We start from the raw sequence: 23275 nt of genomic DNA, 5'->3' as shown, positions 1-23275 counted from the left end.
ACGCTTTAACTAATGCGAGGTGAGTCCAAAGATGTGGAACATTTAACCCCTCACACAAGCCAAAACAAGTCCACAACTTAGAAACTAGTGAGTTCTAGAAAGCACAAAAGGGTTGCCTAGTGGAGCCTTTAACGCTTCTGTCCTGTAGACCCCTGCCCTTTAACGTGGTGCTGATCTTGCAACCACAGGGTAGAACGAGGGGCCGGCGGATTAGTGAGTCCAATAACCCAAAATAGCTATCTAAATCTATCACTAGTACCTAAACCTGCTAAATGAATACTAACGGAGATCACACCCTAGTATCAAATTATGCATGTGTTGTAAAATGAAAATATGGAAGGAAACACACACAAGCTCAACACGAGAGATGTTTGTTTTAGATCCAAATGAAGTGTTATCAGCTGAGGAAGGTTACCTGGTGATCCTCGCAATGCGCTTAGTAGATTTTACCTATTTTTAGCAACTTTATCACGCTTTTCCCATTGTCCCGCAAATCGCTGTTACGTTGTTCCAAAAAAATCATAAAACACAAGAAAATTAAAAATCGTGAACAGTCAGCAGAAAAACCAGAAAACACAAAAATCAATGCAAAAAATTGCCTTTGTCAGTAGAGTTTCGCGCGAAATTCCTAACAATCCGCGTGAAGAAGTTTTACGACTCGCGTGAAATTATATTCGGCTCACACGAAGAAACAGGATTCACACGAAGTTTCGCGTGCCCAAGAACTTTCTCATGTGATATGGAAAGAATCTTCATGCGAAGATTCTAGATCCTCGCGCGAAAATGAATAGTCTCCCGTGAAGATTCTCGAATCTGTACGGAACAGTATGGATAGAGAACAAAAAAATGATTAAAAAAATACAGAAAGAGGCCAGAAAAATTGATTTTCGAGCCCCATGGTGGGTGCCAGAAATGTATGCATGAAAATGCGGCCTCTGCTAACACACACACTTCAACACGGTCATTGTATGCAGATTCATCCCAGAATGAACATTGGATTTTTCATCCGAAAATCAGCCTGCAAAGCGACCTGTTGCCTTCTATCTAAAGGGAATTGCTTGTCAGATATCCTCAGATTTGAGGTGTTTAAGCAACTAGACCCTGTAAGAATGAAGGATTTGAAAGAAAATGCAACTAATCTATATGAGAATGCAGATTAATCTAGAATGGAGTATGCACGTTTAATCTAAAAACATGTAAAAGAAAGCTATGCTAAAATGTATGCATATTATGCTATATGAGAATTAAACTAACAATGAAAATCTTATGAAAATAAGGAGCTCAAATGAATGCACAATCCAGCAACAATTCGATGCAAATTCTCATTCAACCTCCCTCAAAATGAAGAGATGAGGGTCTCTTAAATAGACTTTCCTGGAATCCATCAACGATTGAGATCGATTTCAATCAACGGTCAAGATTAAAGGTGAAGTTCAGTCATAAAGGGAGATTCCCAAATTAAAGGGAGTTAACAGATTTAATTTGAGTAAAATAAGGAGTTAACTGATTCAATTTGAGTAGAGAAAGGAGCTAACTGATTTAACTAATTTTTTATCAATAGTCAATTGGAAATTTCCCTTTTTGAACTGAAGAGAGATTTTGGTGAAATATTTAATTTAATAAAATGAGATATGCTCTCATAATTACCTTTTCTATTTAATTAAATAATCTTTTAATTAATTTAGAGGCACTTTTCTTATTTAATTAAATAAATTCATTTAATTAATTAGGAATGGCTTCCCATTTAATTAAATAATTTTGTTTAATTAATTAGAAGTAAGTTCTGCATTTAATTAAATAATTTCGTTTAATTAATTAAAATAGGCACATTTATTAAATTAAATAAATTTAATTTCGTAGTACATTAGCCTTTAAGATATAATTTAATTTAATTAAAGTATAAATACTTAGTAATTAAATTAAATATTAATTAATAGGTTTAATGTGACTAATATAAGTAAATACTATAGGAATTAAATAATAAGCATGATGAATGTAGATTAGGGTTTTCTGCATTTGACAATTAAGTCAAGTAGCGAGTAGCAGAATGAGAATTTGCCTAATGGAATAGGACTTTAGGATTGGTCAGAAATAGACCAAAATTGGTATCATGGCAATGAGCCAATTTTGAGGTATTGCAACCACTCCTAACAAGGTGATTAAATCCTTTAACAAGGTCACATTTAATAGTGTGTTTTCTAACCTTTAACAAAGTTGGCTCCTAACAGAGCTCACTTCAAAAGAGTGAAAATTGGTGACATGTTACCACTAGTTTTTCCCAAATTGGGTTTCCATGTTAAATCCTGGTGTTATACTTGTGTGAATGTTATTTGAGATATTTTATTGCTATTGTTTTACATTCTACAAAGTTTGTTACTACTAGGACAATGGACTGCAAGTTTAATGTTGTTGACGATCTTTTATAGAGACCAAGCTATAAAATGATTAGATTTGAAGTGATTAAAAGTTGAATCAGTACATCTAGACCGAAGGATAGCTGATTCACCTGCCTCTCAATTATTTTAAATCATTTTAACAATATACATATCTCTAATATAAAGTTTCACAAATATGAATAGCACACTGATATATGTGTGTACACATATACATACATAGATATATGTGTGTGTATACATACATACATAGATATATCTATATGTATGCATGCATATTCTCTCTCTCCCTCTCTCTCTCTCTCTCACACACACACACACACACACACACACACACACACACACACACACACACACACACACACACACACACAGAGGTCTCAAATAAAGGAAAAATGAGGCTCTATGTTCTTAAACTATTTTAACCAAAAGAGAATTTAGCAAGCCCACGACAAAAGTGGCCCAAAGAACACTCACCTAAAATAATAAACAAAATAGTGGCACATCAAGAACCTCCATAATCACGAACAAAGAGGCACACACAAGGGCCAAGTATGGTCTTATGATCCACAATCAAGGTTAAATCTCGTAGGTGGACTAAGTCACACCTAATCCTTTCTTTGCATTATTAATTCTATAAGATTAGGTGTGACTTAGTCCACCTACGAGATTTAACCTTGATTGTGGATCATAAGGATCATAAGACCATACTTGGCCCTTGTGTGTGCCTCTTTGTGCATGATTATGGAGGTTCTTGATGAGCCACTATTTTGTTCATTGTTTTAGGTGAGTGTTCTTTGGGCCACTTTTGTTGTGGGCTCACTAAATTCTCTTTTGGTTAAAATAGTGTAGGAACATAGAGCCTCGTTTTTCCTCTGTTAGAGACCCCTGTGTGTGTATGTGTGTGTGAGTGTGTGTGTGTGTGTGTGTGTGTGTGTGTGTGTGTGTGTGAGAGAGAGAGAGAGAGAGAGAGAGAGAGAGAGAGAGAGAGAGAGAGAGAGAGAGAGAGAGAGAGAGAGGAAAAATGAGACTCTATGTTCCTACACTATTTTAACCAAAAGAGAATTTAGCAAGCCCATGATAGAAGTGGCCCAAAGAACACTCACCTAACAATAAACAAAATTGTGGTGTATCAAGAACCTCCATAATCACGCACAAAGAGGCACACACAAGGGCCAAGTATGGTCTTAAGATCCACAATCAAGGTTAAATCTCATATGTGGAATAAGTCACACCTAATCTTATATAATTAAAAATGCCAACAAATCAAGTTTTTTTTATTTTTCTCTCTTTTTTAGAGAGGAGTTTCATCCCACTAGATTTTCTCCTTTTCTTAATTTATGAGAGATTGCATTATAATGTACAAGTCTAACACAACCTATAGCGAGGACACATAATCACCAACATCTTCATGCATCACTTGCATAATAGTATGATACTTCCCAAGTTTCAGTTAATGAGGATATTGGTTTAAGGTATTTTACCTAGCTAGTTCATCTAGTAGGTTCTTTTCATATGCACATTAAGTGAATCTTTCTACAAGTATTAGTTGTCAATTGGATCTTATTTTATCTCATGGAATTTACTTCTTGTTCTAGGTTAATTTATATCTATGATGTTGGCTAACTCATAACGTACAATTAAGGAACATGTCACAATCTCATGCAAATCTATTTCTCAACCTTAACTAAAAAATCAAAACATCGTATGTAAATTTAATGTAATTTAGTATCCAATATCAATCTAATTCATTGCACCAATAATTAAACATATTTTTATCATATTATTCTCTTTTAGAATACATCTATTTGTTTTGAAAGTGGTCCTATAAGAATAATAAATTGGTGATTCTAAAAATGATGTCATAAGAAGTCCATCCAAATAAAAATAATTGACCATGTACAAGACTTCTATTAATTTTTTAAATTAAAATCCTCAAACATTATATCCTTACAATTCCATATTTTATAAGAATCTCTATGAAAAACCATTTCAAACCTTAGGTTTCCAAGAAAAATATACATATTGATTTTACATCCTAGGCTTTGACAAAAAAGATAATTCTTTCAAACTCATATCTTTTTTTTTGTGAAATATTAAGAAAGTTAAGGGAAAGTATATTAGAATCTCAAACTGTATTTTTTTAAAGTTTATTTTCTTAATTTAAAATTTTCCAACAAAATTATAAGAAACTTCTCAAACTAAATACCAAATAATATCTCATCCTACTAGATAATAAATTTAAAGTTCAAATTAAAAGAAAGTCAAGATAAATTTAATCAAACTTCATCATTCTAAATATTAGAGTATAAATAACCATATAATAATATGGGTCGTTTTCTATTTAGAAGGTAATACTTTCAAACAATATACTTAATCATCTAAATTTTATGCTACAAAAATAACAAACTCTTTCAAACAAATAATAAAAATAATAAAAAATTTAAATTTTACGTTCTAACATTTTAAGTAACTCTCTCATTTTAAAAATAAAACACACAAATCATAAAAAAAAAGAAAAGAAAAGAAAATAAAAAAGAGGAAAAAGAGGAGAAAAGCAACACAAATTAGGAATGAGAGAAACGCTTCACGTGAAAGCTAATCAATATTTAGACATTTTTCTCTATTGGTCTATTCTCTTATTACTGGACTACACTATTTTATTTTCCCCAACATAGGTGCATGCTCTTTAAGCCAAGAAACTAGAAAAGTTTTTAACGCACATGGTGAGACAATAGTTAGTGGTGTGTGACTAACTTTGGCTTGTCAAATTAGGTAATTTATATGGTGCTAATGACATATCATGAATAATAATAATGAATACTTTACCCCCTTATTTGCATTAGAGGAAAAAAGGCATATTAAGAGGCATAGAATAATCTAAAAGTGCCACTAAAGCTCACTAAAAGCCCATGCCATTCCACATCACAAATGTGAATATAGAAATTACTTTCTTAAATGAGACAAAGGCTTCCACCTAAGAAGAGAGTTCCCAATTGTCATCCCACACAAGGGGTGTGGTAGTCAATTATATAAAGTTAAACTTTTGTGGTAGTCAATTATAGAAAAAGTGTAATTTAAGCTCACTAGTTGACAATGTTATCCCACCATTAACATCATACATACTTTTACAAGTCAGTCAATATCATCAAGGGGTCCACCTAGACTCAAAAGTGGACAATGGCACTGCAATGTGCCACCTAAGCTCATAAGTGGACAACACTATTCCAGATCACCGAAGTCAGGGCCCAAGCCAACTTTTCTTTTGGTTCAACTTGAGCATTGTTCATGTGTTATAATTTTTAATATACCCAAAACACCATAGAGTTCAAGCATTGTTTGCTTCTAAACAAACTTTATGGCACTAGGGAAAAAAGAACTATGTGATTTGCCACTTGGAGACTTAGTGTAAAACGTGGTGGCTATGTTTCTCCAAATATATAATCCAAGATGCATTGGGAACAATAAATTTCTTGTTTGGGCAAGTGCATTAGAACCCAACTTTGTTTCATCTAGTTTGGCCACAATATAATAACAATATAAAATGGTGCATATGTACCCACATGCACACGGTGAAATATATCCAATGGGAATGATTTTCCTAATGTTGGATCTAATTTAAATCCCCAACGTGGGACCCAATTTATACGACAAGCTCTTGACTGTCTGTTTTAAATAAGAGCGCCGGCAATTTAATTTTTTAATGGCGATGAAATCTGCAAGATCTGCTCAATTAAAAAAAAAAGATATAATGCTAATTCCAATTCCAAGAAAAGAATTTGGTGGCTTTGCAGGCAGACATTCCAAAGCAAGCGCTCGAATCAATTAACGGCATAATTATTATTTTTAACGGTTTAGAAAACGATATTTATTTATCGATTGGGGCTTTTTTTTGGCCTTTTAATTAATTGAATTTAATCGACCTAGCTGATGTGCTGCTTATGTTCAGGCTTACAAATTAATCTAATAAATCACCTGTGCCGATTATCGTTGCTTCTTCCTCTTGTTTCCGTGGCTTGCTCGGAATTCGATCCTTGGAACAGCGGTATGGGACGAGAAGAGGAGGGAAAAGAGGGATGATTTAATGTTGAAATCAGTCCGGTTCAGGATTATTTTCATCAAGGAAACTTTGCAGTCAATTCGTCGACGGGAAATATAATGTTTTGTGGTGAGTTGCTTTTGCCAAATTTTGTATGAATGTTTGCCGTTTTTTGGCCGTTTTATCGATATTTGGGGGATTGCCTTCGGGATAACAATGCTGTAAGTAGAAATTAGCGTATATTCGGACGCGCTTCTGCGAAAATTTGTGCATTTGATTTGTGTTTTTTATGTGTTTGAAATATTGTTTGCAGAGGTGCGCAGTGATCTGTAATTGCTACGGCTCTTTGTGTAGTTTTTTATATTTGTTTTGTTGCTCTGCGTTTTTAGAATTTGGCTGATTATTTTGGAAAATTTGTTTTGAAGTTGAGTTTTGCACGTTTCCTTCGGCAAATCTAGCCTCTAAGGGCTCTGGATTTTATTTTGCGTTTTTTCATTGAATTTTGGAAATATGGCAGTTTTTTGGCCTCCTGCGCGTTTTATGTTTTGTTTTGTTTTTCTGCATTTGTAGAGACTGGCTGGTTGTTTTTGGAAAGTATCTGTTTGAAGGTCGAGTTTTGCACGTTTCCTTTAGCAAACAGAGGGCCTAGATTTCTTGTTTTAATCCTTTGATTTTTTTTTTCATATATTCATCTTCTTTGCTTTTCTTTGATAAAATCTGTGTTTCATTGGGTTTAGCAAGTTTCGTACGGTTTCTATGCAGTCTTCCGCCGCTTCCATTTGGATTCGATCGGTTTTTGTATGACTGATAAATCGCTTGAGGAAAACGTTATATTTTATGCAAGAATTTAGCAAGATTTGAAAGGGACTTTGATGTGTTCTTTGATTTACCGATCTCAATATATTTGGTCGATTGATTGAGAAAAGTGAATGGAAGGTGCAAAGATTTTGTATCGTTCTCCGTAATGAATTTGGCGGATTATGGGTTGGGCGAAAAAACCGAGAAAAATGTACAGGTTAGTATCTGTTGAAGTTTGAGGTGGTTGATTGTAGCCTGGACATTGAGTTTTGTCGTAAATTTGCGTGGAATGTTATCAAATTTTCTCGATTTCGTGTGTCTAGTCGCTGTTTTTAATTTTAATTTTTTTCAAAATTTTCTGATATTTTGGTGATCTTGCAGCATAGAGGCCATTATCTTGAGAATTTGAGGACTATCTTAGTATTGAACGGGACTTTGCCAATGTTCATTATTAATATGATTTGGTGGAAATTTGTTCAATATCGTGCGACTTTTTGACATCTTTAAACTTCAGTTTTTAAAAAAAATAATTTAACCAGCTAAATGTGCAAAATGTGAGCTTATAAGTAGCCTGTTCCTGGAAAGTTTTAAAATTTTGTCGGATTAAGTTTCGAGAATTTGCATCTCTATTGCTGGATAATTTTGGAATCCTTTTAGTCTTTAGACCTATTCGACAAATTCTGTTTCCAGTGATTAAGTTGAAATTTAAACATGTGGCGGCTACAGCTTGCTAACATTGGACGGAATGTGAAATGTCGAGGTCTTTTTTGGAATTTGTATGCAGCTTGTTTCTGTTTTTAACCTTCATATTGATTATTTGCGTGGGAATTTTGTGGGCTTCAACTAAATAGACTTTTAGTTTTGAATTTTTCTTTGTGGAAGGATACGAGTCCAACATTTACGTTTTTGGAGGATTCCTAGACAAGGCAAATGACACTCGAGATAGAAAAACATAGTTGTAATTGTGGCTATCTTTTTGTTGAGATCGAATTGAGAGTATTGTTGTTTCTCAATTGGACAATGCAGTATGCTCACAATTCGATTCCGCGGAGGACATTGTTTCGTGGGAGAATTTGATTTAATTCGGGTTTTACTCGTTTCTTGTTCCACGTCAACATTGATGCCAAAAGAACACCTTCATATTCTTCGTTTCAAATTTGATACCTGGAAAATTTGACGTTTGAATTATTCGTAGTGTAGATTTTCGGTGCAGATAAAACCGAGTACTGAATGAAAAGAAAGACGTTCTTGCCTGTTAACCTCTGTTTGGATGTTTGGATTTAGCTTTCTAATGTAAGCATTCTGCCTTGATCCTTGCTTTTGCCTCTTACTACCTGTTCGGATGATTTTTGAACTTCTAAACTTCGAAGCTTGGAACATTGCTTATTTTTGGTGCTTCTAGGGCCAAAATTAGTTACTTTCTTAACATTAACGGCTAGCTTCTCATTCCTCTGCATGAGGTTCCATTTTTTTGACTTGGACTTGGTCATGATGTTGAAGTTTTGATTGAATCCGTGAGGGAGCAAATGCAAATCTCCCGGATTTGAAATCTATTTTTTATCTGTATAATATTTTAGCATTTAATTTTTAATGGTCCCCTATATTTACAGTTGCACACTTAGGTTCAGTCCTCGTTTGGCTGCATACTGCAAAAGCTTAGGCTACGTCTCTGACACCAAAGTCAGTGATACAAACTGGACGATCGTAGATAGGATCTGTGAGGTGTTCTATGTAAACCTTTTTGAAAGAGTCATATTTTTCGATATTGTTTATGCTATGGCCCATTGGATTTTGAAATACCTGAGGTTATTATTTTTAACATTTCCTGCCATGGTCCATCAAAATATGGATGCCCGATAGAAATTGGCTTGCGTGGATAAATCTTGAATACCCACATGGCTATATTTAATATTTGGGCGCTTTCTTTTCCAATGTTTTTAAGTAGATCCGAGCAGAGCAAAGATCTCGGTTGTAGATTAAAAACAACATAGGGAAAATCTCCTATGGCTCGTCATCCTAGGCTGTATATTTTGCGGTAATTTGATTTCACTTGACACAGTTTTTGAGAAAAAGGCCTCGAGATTGAAGCTCATCCTTACATGGGTATCTCTATAATTTAGTTGGATTAAACTTTATTGCTGTCATTTCTTGCCTCTCGTACAGGCTAGTGTTTTGTTTCCAAGGGAAGATTGTGGTTTAAAACTTTTTTGACTTTGTATGAGTAAATGAATGACCGCCAGATCTCCTATTCATTATTGCTATTGCCGCTGTCGTGAGTAGTTAGTGTGTATTGAGTAACTAACTGTCGACTCATGTGTTTCCTCGTAGCTTTATCCGATACGTTCTCAATGGGGATGGGATGGGATGGTAAGGGAAGGGATCGAATTGTCCGTTTTATCTTCTTCTGATCTGCAATGGTTGCTTGTGTGTTTTTCTGTTCAGGTTGAAGTGCCGAGACATGGCAGTAAACATGTTCATTCATTGCTGTATATCACGCCAGACATATGAATCGATTAATATATGGTGTCTGAAAATGGTCATGAAATGTACGAGGGGTCTTGATGGGCTTTTGATATGGATTTAGGACACTCCCTTTCTCTCTGGCTACTGCCAAGAAACGTGCCAGATAGGAAAATATACGTCACTAAACGTACCGCGAGTGCGTATGTTTTTCTTGCCCTGTGTGGAATTGCTCCCAACAGGCTTAAACCTCATGTATTTGAATAGGGCGTTTTTAACAGTAGCATACGCGCTCGATAAAGCTGTTGGGAACGGTAAAGGTTGTATACAATGCCCATATATGAAGAGCATTTAGCAAATTTGTCTGAGTGCGAAGCGAATTTTGGATAGGGAAGGTCCTGATAAGACTGTTCAATGTGTACGTGGTTATGACCATCCAGCTTGAGAGAATAACAGTCTTATGTCGGACCGTTTTAGGTTTGAGAATGTAGCCTGTGAATGTTAGTTTTCTATGTGGGTGTTGTGTTGGGTTTCATAATCTACTCTGAGAGTATCAGTTTTCTATGCCAGATTGTTTGAGGCTCACAATCCAGTCTCAGAATATGAGACTTACATTTGCTTTGAGCGAGTTCAGTATATTATTATTAAGACGGACTGATTGGTTTTGATGAATCTGACAGGAGGCGCCTTCTGCACACATTATAATAATAAGGCAATCAGAAGCAGTACAGGAGCTCGCTACAGGCCAGTAGAAAAGAAATCAGAAATAGCAACAGATTTCACAGTGGCGAATACAAAAGATCCAGATCGGTTGGCAAGAGGCAAGGACCTTGTAGACCCAGAAGAAGCGACTGCCCTTGATAGCTTGTTCCGTTGTCTACAACTGAGGAAAAGGGCAAGAAGGGCGGCACCCGGTGGTGTCTTCTGTATGTCTGGTCCGGTAGCCCATGTGGATGAAGAAGAAGAGGAAGATGATTCAGAGTTCTTGTACATTTTCCCAGAATCCATCAATGGATCCCATCATAAGCCATCAGAGAGATCTATTAAAGGGGAAAAGGCAATGCCCAATGGAGATGTGTACGTGGGAGCTTGGAACCGTGGTTTACCTGAAGGGAGGGGAAAATACTTGTGGGCCGATGGTTGCATGTATGAAGGTCAGTGGTGCAGAGGTCTAAAAACAGGTAAAGGTAAGCTTTCATTGCCATCAGGTGCAACTTACGAGGGAGAGTTTATTGGTGGTTACGTGCATGGGTATGGGATATTTACTGGAGTAGATGGGTCTACGTACAGAGGGCAGTGGTTGCTGAATGACAAACATGGGTATGGTCATAAATCCTTCAAGAATGGTGATTTTTATGAAGGCCATTGGAAGCACGGTGTTAAGGAAGGCCAGGGTCGGTATATTTGGGAGAATGGTTGTGAATATGTAGGAGAATGGAGATGTGGATTAATGTGTGGAACGGGGATTATGAGTCAGACCAACGGGGATAAATATGATGGGCAATGGCTTGATGGGTTGAAGCATGGCCATGGAGTCTACAGATGGGCAGATGGGAGTTGTTATATGGGGACCTGGAGTAAGGGGCTCAAAGATGGGAAAGGTACATTTTATCCTGCATGTGGCAATCAGACAAGGCTATGCCACCTTTTGGAATCCTCGCCTTCCAGTGTGGATCAGCATGACGATCTCTCCGATGATGACCAGTCTTGTTGGAAGGAGAGAAGCTCTTCTATGTCTGATTTTGAGGTTTATTTGAATACTTCTTATGCCCCTAGCTCCGAAACAACATCCTCAAAAACCCTTGAATCCAGAATAGCAAGAACCTTTTCCTTTGATGGGATAAGAAGCTCAAGTAGTGAGGAATTTGATGATAATGACGAGGGTGTCAGAACTTGTTATCCTGGAAATTTTCCTGTGCAATCTGCTGTCGAGAGAGAATATGTTCAAGGAGTATTGATTAATGAGGTATCCAGAATAAATGTGCCTTCCAAGGCTGTGAAAAGAGGGCATAAACAACAGCCAAATGAAAGTAAGAGACCGGGTGAAATTATCTATAAAGGGCACAGAAATTACGACTTAATGCTCAATCTGCAATTGGGAATCAGGTTCGCATACTTATTTGCATATTCACGCATATGCCTAGTGACTTGCTCAATATTTTACATTTATCTGGATATGCCTTGTAATGTTTATTGATTTTGCTAACAAGAAATTCAGAGTCAGACTAACAAGAGAATGAAAAATGGATACGTGTAATATTTGAATGATGAAAACAATATGATTTTAAAACGTGTATTTATTTTTAGTCAATTTCTTGTTATTGAAGAAGACTGTACTAAAATATACTGTTTAGGTTTCTAATACCAAAATGATAATCGCCCTGCCACTCTTTCGAGCTAAAGGAAATAGTAAGTGTAACCATTGTGAATTGCAGATTTTGCCAAATACCTGTAATGTTGCAAGAACTCCACACGATTAACTTAAATCCTTGGCTTTAAGGCATTCTTATAATTGCTTTGTGGTTTTTGATATCTCTCTGTTTCTCATTTAAGCAAAAAGGAAATAATATTGTAACCATTATCAATTACAGAGTTTGTCAAATCCCTGCAAAGTAACATCTTTGAGGCATTCTTTAATTGCTTTATGAGTTGTGGTATAATTTTGATTGTTCCAACGGGAAGATTGTCTACTAGCATTATCTGTGGCAACCAATGCCTTTGCTTTGAATTTTATTCTTGCAATCTGAGATGGGAATGTCTCACTGCTTCAGCTTAGTAAAATTCTCTTCTTCAAAATTTCAAATAAGAATTTAATCCAAATGCTTTTGTTTCTAAAATCTCATCTGTTTGTATCTGTCCTTTCAAATAAGAACTTAATCCAAATGCTTTTGTTTCCAAAATCTTATCTGTTTGTATCTGTCCCTCTGGGGTTGTTTTATGAAGGGCAGATTCAGTTCACATTATCATTAATTTCTAAATGCCATAAAGGATGGGTCTTTTGCTTCTGTCTGTTGCCACTGTTCCTCCTCTGGTACACATAAATTTGAGAGAAAAAATATTCTTGTGAGAAAACGCTATGTATTTCATCTGATCATTATGTATTATGATTGCAGGTATGCTGTAGGAAAGATCACTCCCATACACAAACGAGAGATTGTCCCTGCTGATTTTGATCCCAAAGGAAGTGTATGGATGCGATTTCCACCAGAGGGTTCAGCATGCACCCCCCCTCATCATTCTGTTGACTTCAAATGGAAGGACTACTGCCCAATGGTTTTCAGGTTTTTCTCGCATCTAGCTCTTTGCATTGAATTCTGTGTTCTGTTTGTAGTGCTTTAACCATCAGTCTATTTCATTTGTGTCAATAATCTATGTGCAATAGATGTATCACAACAACCTGCTTTCTAGCTAGCTGGAATGATCCGTTTCCTTTAGGAATTTCTTAAATATGTTACCTTTCCACTTATAAGATGCATTGATAATATTTGCAATAAATACTCCAAAGCAAAAGCTAAATTTTTGTTATGATTGTTATGGAAAAACCACTTAGTAACATGTACATTTAGTTACATTCAAAATTTAGGAGGCATAAATTATGACACAGATTTGGTATCTTTGCAACCAAAAATATTGACCTAATGACTTGCAAGTCTAGCTACAAAGTTGTATCAACTAGCAATATCAGCTGTCTTCCTCCATTGTCATTTTTCAGTCAGCTGAAGTTATTTCAGCTCCAAAACTTTCTGAAATGCAGATATTTTTGATTGGTAGAGATGTCCTTTAACTGGAAATAGATTATATCTGGAATAATAATAACATCAGTGTTGTTTTCTTGACAAGTGCATGGTATTTCTGTTCTATACTTTAACAATACAGTAATGTTACTTTCAAGCCTAGTGCATTTAAGGCTGAGAACTGACTTGGATTTTCTGTGGCACCCCACATAGGGACTTCGAGCTGTATGTTTTTGTGCAAACTATATCTGCATGTTGACAGATTTGCTTGTGTGTCTCAGAAATATTCTCTTTCTAGATTTGCAATTGCTTTCATTGGATTTGATTAAAAACGTGGCTTTGATGCTACTACACGATCCCGTAATGGTCTGAAAAGATTGTGTTACCTGTTTATTTTCTTATAGTGCCGAGTCTGCACATGGATGCTACACAGCACGTTCCAAGTGAATTTATGCTGCATCTTTTGTCTTTCCATGCACTAGTAAGCAATATGGTTGTTCAACTTAAAATCTAGGATTAGATTTACTAATGAATCTGATGGTTTAAAATATTCCATCAACATTGAAACAAAGCCAAATTATTGCCAGCAGTATATTGATTTTTATTCAAACCAAGAAAATGCTCGGAGGTTCTTTATCACTACAGAGTGGCTGAATGCTTTTGTTTTTCTATATTCAGTTTGCTAACATCTGTGTAGATTTTTACAGCACAATTCCTGATAATGTTAGAGCAATTTCAAATATCCAAAGAGCGTCTTTCCAAAATTACTTGATTTAATTTCCTGAACCTAGATTATTTCCTTTACCATTTTATGCATAAAGATATCCTAAATTCCTAATCCAAAATGATTCAGTTTTTCAAGCATATTGGAGAAAATTGATTGATACAATTTCAGTGGGAATGTTACGAGCTCTGGAATTCTTATATCTTTGTTGTTATCTCAAGATATTATGATATTACCAACATTTTGTGACTTAGCTTTTTTGCACAATGTTCAGGCATCTTCGAGAACTTTTTAAAATTGATGCAGCTGATTATATGCTTTCTATTTGTGGAAATGATGCTCTGCGGGAACTCTCCTCCCCAGGAAAGAGTGGCAGTGTATTTTATCTTTCTCACGATGATCGGTTCATGATAAAGACAATGCGGAAATCTGAAGTAAAGGTACAATTCAAAAACATAAACTTGTTTCCATTGCTAGTCCACTGATTTATTTTGTGGTATCTTTTCCATTGTATTTTACTATTTCCCTTTTTTTGAACGAATCAAGACCAACTTAAAGCTCATCACAAATCTGATGGAATATCATAATATAACAAGGTATAGGAGTTTTGTTTAGTGCTGGTGATGAATAGATAAAATGTTTGAGCATTTGGATTCACATTCCCAAGGATTTTGATACTGCATATATTCCAAATTCAAGTCAGTTGTCTAGTTTTCCCTTCATTTTATAAGGTATTCCAAAGGAAATCTGCTCTGAACCTAAATTTTAACTTTTAGGTAATGAAAATTACATACTTGCATTTCTTATTTGCTCTTCATTTTTGTGGGCTAATTCTAGTTTATTTTTACTTTAGATCTGCTTTCTACTTTCCACAATGAATGGGGTTATACCTGTGTGAATTTGTAAAAAGCGGTCTTTTCTTTTTTCAGTAGATTGTCCTTTATCCGCAAGAAAATGATATACCTGGACAAGTAGGCATATTGATATCTTCATGATATTCAGGCATCCGAGTATTATGTGTTTGTAGAATATTTTGTTGACATATTGAATGGTAAGTGCAGAAGATATTTGTTAGAGAAAGATGAAAAGTGAAATCCTCAAGGCAGTTGCATCATTCAACGAAACTTACTACAGGAATGTTATAAACTACAGTTCAAATTGCCTGAACCTGTTTAGTTATCCTGTTCTGAATATGATTTTTTTGATTGCATTCTGATCCAAAGCTGTGTAAAAGTAAACATGTTCTACTGATAAAATGTTCAACTGAGCATTTAATACCATCTTCACCTGTAGATATAGGATATCTTGAGTTGGATGTGAAACTGTTTACGGGTGCGGTGGGGTAATGTACAAAATGCATTTCAGTATATTTGAGTTTGTGTGTTTGTCCCTAGACATATGGGATTCACAAAATTTTGGATTTGCCACACTTGGTTTTGGGTGTACAAGAGATTTACATTTTAAACACTATGCATACTAATTTAGTCTCATCTATGCCATTTTTGCAATTAGTCAAAGAAGGTGGGAGTTATTGTTCTTAGTTTATTTGGCATTTTTTGTCAGCATCCTTGGAAATTGATGCATCTTTGTATCTTAAGATGCTAGCTCTAACTGAACGAGTCCTTTAAGCTATACATTTAGGTGTGGTAGCCAACTAATGCTAGTTGTAAGGTGCACAAATTTTATATTGTGGGATCCCTCAGTTTGCCTTCATGTTCCTCAGGGTTTGAGCATCCTATTGTTTTTCTTTTCTTCATTGTTGACCAGTGTGACCATTTTACAGGTACTTCTTCGTATGCTGCCAAATTACTATAAACATGTTCGTACTTATGAAAGCACATTGATCACTAAATTTTTTGGTCTACATAGTATCAGAGCAGCAGGAGGACAAAAGGTATTTCTACACCTTCTTACTCTATTTTCCATTTAATCGTTGACATAATATGTCAATTTCTGGTAACTAGACCTTATTTTCAAAATTAAATATGAGGAGCCACACTTGTATATTTAATATTAATACCATTAATGTATAAGCAGAGGTAACATGATTTATCATGTTGAGATGTTTCTGTTTCTAAACTCTAGATGTTATTTATGAGACTCTACCATTATGAATCCAAAGTGATTGTGAAGCAAAACTTATCGCAGATTCTTAAAAATTGGATTTGGAAATTTGTAACAGGTTCAACTTATAGTTATGGGAAATATGTTCTGTTCAGAGCTTCGCATACATAGGCGGTTTGATCTAAAAGGCTCATCTCAAGGTCGATCAACAGACAAAGTTGAAATTGATGAGACTACAACTCTCAAGGATCTAGATCTGGAGTTTGTGTTTCAGCTTGAGCCAAAATGGCGCCAGGCACTTCTAAAGCAAGTTTCTTAAGCCCTTGCTGTAATTCTTTTGGGATGAAATGCTTTTATATTTATTTGGCTATATATTGCAATCATGAAAATAAATCAGTGTCAATTCAATGTACAAATTCCCACAACATTTCCTCGTGCCAACCTATTACTGGCTTGTGAAACATATTGTATTTTAACTTAAAAATCGTTTTCCATGGATCAAAAACATATTGTCAAATAATGATACAAATCTTTCAAGACTACAGATGTCAAGTAAGAGCTGGCTTGCATTCTTAGTTTAATGTAAAATTTTCCACAATCTTCTTCCACAAAAAATCTGTTAATGAACAAGAATTCATTATAGCATAACATGTTGTATAATTTTGGGGGTGTGCCGGTCAAAGATAAATATCATATTAGATGATACAATTGGCTGGTAACATCTTTGAAAGGCTTTATATATTTATCACTGTTCTGGAATTTATATTGTGAATATATTCCACTTATTCGTGCAGGTTATTTCTAATGCTTTAGCTAGTTGTAATTTGTCACGATTTATCTGTACTGATAAAATGTATTCATCTGCAGACAAATCAAGTGTGATTGCAACTTTTTGGAAGCCGAGAGAATAATGGATTACAGTCTTTTATTAGGTCTTCATCTTCGGGCACCACGATATGGTACTCCTTTTTCACCAAAGAGTTCTTCCACGGATGCATATCTGTCAAGTGAATTTTTAAAAAAACCCACATCTGACGGTAAGCTTTTTCTCTAAGACGAATGCATGCTAGAAGCCATCATTATGTGATTTAAAGTGATTCCTGTTTTCATGCATTTATGCTTAATTTATTAATCAGTTATTTTATCTCTTAATTTTCATTGCATGCAAAAGCCCTCTCCATGCACTTGACATGCATTAAGCCCTATAGTTCATGTTAGTCACAAACATTTATTTCCCAATTTGCAAAAGCTTCGAGTTGTTGCAAAGCAATTTTATGTAGCAAAGTTTCCAAATAACTTTTAAATTGTGCAAATTCAAGTAGCATCTATTTTCATTTTTTCTTGTCTGTTACTAAGCTTCAATGACAAGGACAAGTGAAGTAATCGTGGGAATTGTCTTCTTATATTCATGGTACTTATAAGTGCAATCCATAAACCAAGGTTGCATGGGTACTCGTACCCACACCCCTGGTACTCGTACCCACGTACCCAAGTACCGGGTACATGTATCCCATGTACCGGGTACTCGGTGGAGAGCATCATAGCTAAGGACCTTGATTAAGATTCTGATTTTTTTTTTTTGGTTTTTTGTTTTCGTATTAGCTTGTTGTTTATCAAACTTAATTCAGTACCAAATCAGTTTGAAACTTTGATACTCATTAACAATAAACTTTATCACTGTTCAAGCTAAAAGTTTATCATTTGCAATATGTCATTGTCATATGGTTTAGGATCTTCTTGTTCATGTTTAAAGTCTGCCTTCTTTGTTATGCATCTAAGCATTTATCATGTATTATTATTTCAAACATATAGCAAATCTGAACTGAAAACAGTACATTACATTTGCAAACTTTATCACTGTTCTTGTTTTGAAAAACCATTGTCATGACTCATAAAATCAGATTTTTTATAAATATAAAAGTGTAATTTAAAAATAAGTTTGACATATCCAAGTACCTCCGTCCCCTATTATGAAAAATACTTTAAACATTCAGCAATAGCATATATATATTTTTGACTTATGGCTTATATTTTCAAATTTCTTGTTTTGAATGCTCAATGTCATGACTCATGACAGATATTTTGATTTTTATATTTTCTATAAAATATTAATTATATAGAAGAAATTAGGCTTACACACGTACCCCTGTCCCCAATTTTGAAAAATATGCGTACCCGTACCCGCTCCCGTACCCGTTCCCGTTCCCATTCCTGTACCCACGTACCCATGCAACCTTGCCGTAAACTGAGATTCGGTTGATATCTTGGGATGCCATGCTCCATGCTCTTTTGTATGACAAGTATATCTCGCCTTGTAATTATTACTGAGAATACTTTTATAAATATGATGACTACTCATGGAGGGCATGTGGAGATGATTAAAAACATACAGGTCAAATCCCACAACCATTAAAATTCTCTATCCTAGTTTTCAATGTCAGAAAGTTTCGACTATAGTGGATTCTAACAAGAGGGGTATGTCTTTTGGCTAAACAATGTAAACATAGCACTAACCCCTGATACTTTTTGAGAGAAGCTCTTTGCTGTTTTTCTTATTTTTATCAGGCGCTTAGAATATTTCACACTCATGGTTGTCTGATTTAAGCAATTGATAATCTACAAATAATAAATTATGCAACAGAATGGTAAAGAACAATATGTTCTATTGACATACCTTGGAACTGGCATTATGTCATGGGACTTGGCCAACAATATATTTGCACCAAGTATAGTGCACTGTAATGGTATTGTTCATACAATGTTGATATTTACTCAAGACAACTATTTTTATTTAGTTTATTCGCTAAGCTTCCTTTTCAGTTTGATTTTGAGCTGGTGATGCTTGAGACTCAAATGCCCACAAATGCTTCTTGCAGCGTCCAGTCTCAAGCCCTGATCACTAGACAAGCTCCTAGCTCTTATTACAGTTTGCTTACTGCAATGTCACATCCAGTTCGCATGTGATTCTACTGACCTAAAGGATCCTTAACCACAAACACCAGCAGTCTCCTCTGCCCAAGATAATACAACTTTCATTTGGATTTAAATAAGAAAATCGCAGCAGCATTATTAGTGAGGATTTGTGTCTGCTCAGAAACTTCTTATCTAAGAAAGCCTTCCCGAGGGTAGTGAGATTGTCTGTTTCTCCTTTAAGTCAAAGGTTCAATGCGAGCATGTTGCTAAGAGCCTGCCCAAGGTTACAAATGCAAAGTGAACTGGTTTTTGATTGCCTCTTTTATTAGAGTAGATTTATCTGTGGGGTGTAGAGCACATGGAGAGCTTGCCCACTTATTTAGAGTTTTGTTCCTCATCCTTTTACTGAATATCATATCACATAAAATAGAAAGAGCTTGCACAAGTTTGTATGATTGTCTTTCTAATTTTGGCAGATAGAAAACTATTATGGCTTGAGACTATGTTCAACATAATATATGACCTCAACAAGAGTTGGAATCCCAGTTTTATACATATGTGGCATTGGTTGCAATAACAAGAATGTCAATACATCATCTGGATCTTTCTTCTTTAACCATTCTATCACTGCTGGCTAGTTGGGCTGTGTTCCAGTTGAGCATGTAGTTGTCCTACGCGGAATTGCAGGTTGCTTTAATGAGCCCTTAAATTTGATTGATTCTGTTACTTTGATCTCTTTGAATATTCTGCTAAAAAAGGAAATTTTATTGATTGTGTTGTAATGCCTCTGTCCAATGACCATATGACTGAGTTGGTTTTTGTTATTTAGTGAGTACTTGAGGTATCTTCCGGGTGCATCCCTAGTACTAGTAAGGGGCTTCTCTCTCAGGTCATTTTCTTCAGAATTCTCATACTTGCACCATGTAGTAGACACAAGAGGTGACTTGATTGCCAGAGCTTATTCATGTATTTTTTACAGTTCGTTCTCTTTTACTCAAACTGGAGCTTATGTTAATTCTTCTAGTTAGTGTGCTTTCTATTAATTTTGCTACAATCATACCTGTTACTGTTATTAGTTTGAGTTTACGTTTTAATTCATTTTATCTTGTCTTCATGTTTGCATAGTTTCAATGCCTCTACTTAATATTTGAATAAATAAGATTGTCTTTTACTGTATATAAAAATAAGAATATGAGTGTCATCTTGCAAGAAGCTTTGTTACTTACAATCTTAAATAATTTGGTAACTACCAGAGTTTGGTGTTCAAGTGGAAAATACTGATCTCGTCCTTCCTGGAACAGCGAGGTAAACCTTGTTGGATTTGGCTCTCCTTATAATTTTGGCAGAAATAAACATTCAACGTGTTGTTAAACGTTTCCTGGCCTTAATGTAAATGATGTTAAATAATTCAATGCTACTGCAGGCTTGGAATAAGGCTAGGTGTGAATATGCCTGCCAGGGCAATTCGCAGAACCCTGAAAATTGCTCAAGATTCTCATTCAGAAGGGGAGTTGTCTGGTGAGGATTATGATGCAGTGTTGTACTTTGGAATTATAGACATTCTCCAAGATTATGATATTTCCAAGAAACTTGAACATGCTTACAAGTCCCTGCAATTTGATCCTCATTCAATTTCAGCAGTGGATCCAAAATTGTATTCCAAGCGGTTTCAGGATTTTATTTGCAGAACCTTTCCTGATGATTCATAGCATTTGCATTTGTTTCATTGTATGATACTAGTATTGATTGCAATTCATGGTGAATACTTAAATTGAGCTCCTCCAATGAAAGGGTACACATCATTGGGCAACTGGAACTGAAGCACTAATGTACCATGGCACAAACTTTTCTCGGTTTACCCAATGCACGAGAAAACTTCCAGATCTGTGTAATGGGAAAAAAATGTGATCGGAAAATTCTCTGGAGTTGCAAAGCACATTTGCAGGACACAATGTAGAGCAAATTCTGAAATGCAGCTTTCTCTGGGGAGCTATACTAACAAACTCACATTGCCAATTGGCCATGACCACGTATCTATACTTATTATAGACTGTACGGCAATGACCAAGTATTGAATTGATGGTACTATTCTAGTTCCCTTTTGCCACCTAAGCTTTACTAAATGTGGAAACTTAAAGACTTTCCCTGAAGAGGGAAATCTGCGGCATTGATTGTTTTCCCCACTTCTCATGTCTTGGAGCAGGTGGTTGATGTACGTCTCACTTTTAGGAGGAACCTTCCATATAAAATGTACAGTGTATACAGCAGAAAAAGACATTATATTGTCTAGCCTTTCAATGTAGTTGAAGAATGACAGCTTTGGTTGCTTCTAATGGCTATGCTTAAGCTTTAAAATGAATTGTAAGATTTTCTCTAGAGGAAGACAAAGCCTGGCAGGTGAAATGCATCAGGCATTGCCATTATGAAATGAGAGCAGCAGGCATTTTTTGAGTTTCTACAAGGTGAAGTTTTGTATTTGTAAGGTCTATATTGTGTATATTTCAGCGTTCCAATTCGGTTAAAGCAATCAATAGAGCTGTTTCAGATTTTTAAGCTAGCATGTCTTTTTTGATAGTTTGACAGAACTATTCATTTTGCATTATTGTTTCCTTGACTAAAATCTAATGATGACAACCCATGGGTCAATTTAATGTGCTTCATTGAAGCTTTCATATATAACTAGGCCCTTTTTTTATCAACGACTAGTTCTAAGTCCTGAACATGAGGAAGAGATTTATCAGAATAGGTGCGAGAGTGGATTCTGAATGTTGGATGAGATTTATCTATATTATTGAAGGAGCTATTTACTCTAGAGTTGGAAAACAATATTTTCTTCACAATGCATCTAGGCAGTGAGCACCGAGATCTTCCTTTGGGCTTCTGGTAAGACCTGATATGTTATGCGTAGATCTAGTTTTGTCTATAGCTCTTTTCAACTTAGTGATTTACAATATACACAGTGTGTAAGCATAACCAACAGAATCCTAAAAGACACTATAAATGGTAACAATGTTATTCCATAAGTAGAAAATGAATGAGATTTAATGATAGCAAGATTGAATTTGCCCTTTGCAATGGTCTGACTCTGCATTTTAGCTAGACTTTCGCCTAACTACCTGAACAATCAGAGTTCAACTGGACCAGGATGAGAGGTACATGGAAATTTCTGTAAAATTATATTAGTTTCTGACCAAAAAAATTGAAGTCTTATTTGAATGGCAATTATTTTTAAAAAAGGAGAGGAAGGCTACAATGCCTATATAATTCTCCTTCTACTGGATGCCAACGAAGGGCAAAGACGGTGAAGGCGAATAGAATACCTTTCTGTATAAAACTTATGCCTACAACGTGCATAGTATATGTTATCAATGTTTATTCATTTGAAACTAAGAAATTAGGGAGATCACATTGTTTACCCATTAAAAAGTAAGACATTAGGGAGATTACATTCATCTACTGCTAAAAGACAGCAACGCATATTTTATAGTTTCATTAGATTAAAATGGTGAAAAGCGCAGGTGAGTAAGACACATTTATAAGCAACATTCGCTTGTTATTTGATGACCACGCTTACTCTGGCAATCTGGCCATGTGAATATTTTGTTTCTTGGTAAGACCAGGAAGACTACTATGTCCCATGATGTTGAAATTTTCAATATTTTTTGAGAAGGTGGTTTTGATTAAATTAAAACTGAGCAAAGACACATGCGAGTACAGTGCTTTTGTAAAAGACCATTTGCTTCTGACTTTACATACGCTTTTCTCGAGGGACACATATAAAATGATATGATTACTTCATACTCTTCTGTAATATAGAGTTGAGTAGCGTATCCCAAACTTTAAAAACTAAAATAAATTTTATCATTTGATTCATAGAAAATCAACATATTTAAAAGGACATCATTTGTTTATATTACTTTAGGCTAAGATGGGCTCGTCCTGTATATTTGTCTATCTTCTTTACCCTTTTTATGAAAAATTGGAAGTGCTTCAAAAATTCTTGAAGGCTTCCAAACGATGACATCCTGACGTCAGCCATGTTATCGAACTGCGTCATCTTTAATGGAATATGAAACGCTTTATGTTGCAGACTCTTTATAGTAGAATACAAGATGCTCAAGGCCTGTGACCCCACAATCTGTACATTTTA

General features: G+C 35.3%; 1 protein-coding gene and 2 long non-coding RNA genes across 5 annotated transcripts; all 3 read left to right on the top strand.

Annotated features, from left to right (window-relative positions):
• The first annotated feature begins 6172 nt into the window (after positions 1–6172).
• LOC149539490 (phosphatidylinositol 4-phosphate 5-kinase 9-like) lies at positions 6173–21682 on the top strand. 2 transcript variants are annotated; one of them, XM_089800726.1, is made up of 9 exons: positions 6173–6561; positions 10371–11796; positions 12804–12971; positions 14423–14588; positions 15932–16042; positions 16331–16518; positions 17080–17249; positions 20379–20430; positions 20549–21682. In XM_089800726.1, exons 1-9 carry the CDS (start codon positions 6552–6554, stop codon positions 20832–20834), a joined length of 2577 nt encoding a protein of 858 aa, XP_089656852.1. In that variant the 5' UTR covers positions 6173–6551; the 3' UTR covers positions 20835–21682. The 2 variants fall into 2 exon arrangements, with proteins under 2 accessions (XP_089656852.1, XP_089656851.1); XM_089800725.1 differs by lacking the exon at positions 6173–6561 and having other exon boundaries at positions 9360–11796.
• LOC149539492 (uncharacterized) lies at positions 8806–9814 on the top strand. Of its 2 annotated transcripts, none has more exons than XR_016356243.1 (2): positions 8806–8952; positions 9673–9797. It is a non-coding gene; the product is annotated as an uncharacterized LOC149539492 (long non-coding RNA). The 2 variants fall into 2 exon arrangements; XR_016356244.1 differs by lacking the exon at positions 8806–8952 and adding an exon at positions 9079–9265 and having other exon boundaries at positions 9673–9814.
• Positions 17260–20223, top strand: LOC149539491 (uncharacterized). Its single transcript, XR_016356245.1, has 2 exons — positions 17260–19812; positions 19955–20223. It is a non-coding gene; the product is annotated as an uncharacterized LOC149539491 (long non-coding RNA).
• Positions 21683–23275: the final 1593 nt, after the last annotated feature.

Source organism: Cupressus sempervirens, chromosome 9 (assembly GCF_028749045.1).
Source record: "Cupressus sempervirens isolate cs-2001-9-10 chromosome 9, ASM2874904v1, whole genome shotgun sequence".
NCBI classification, from domain to species: domain Eukaryota; kingdom Viridiplantae; phylum Streptophyta; class Pinopsida; order Cupressales; family Cupressaceae; genus Cupressus; species Cupressus sempervirens.
The sequence above is the reverse complement of the archived record's forward strand: the minus strand, read 5'-3'. Positions and strand labels throughout refer to the sequence as shown.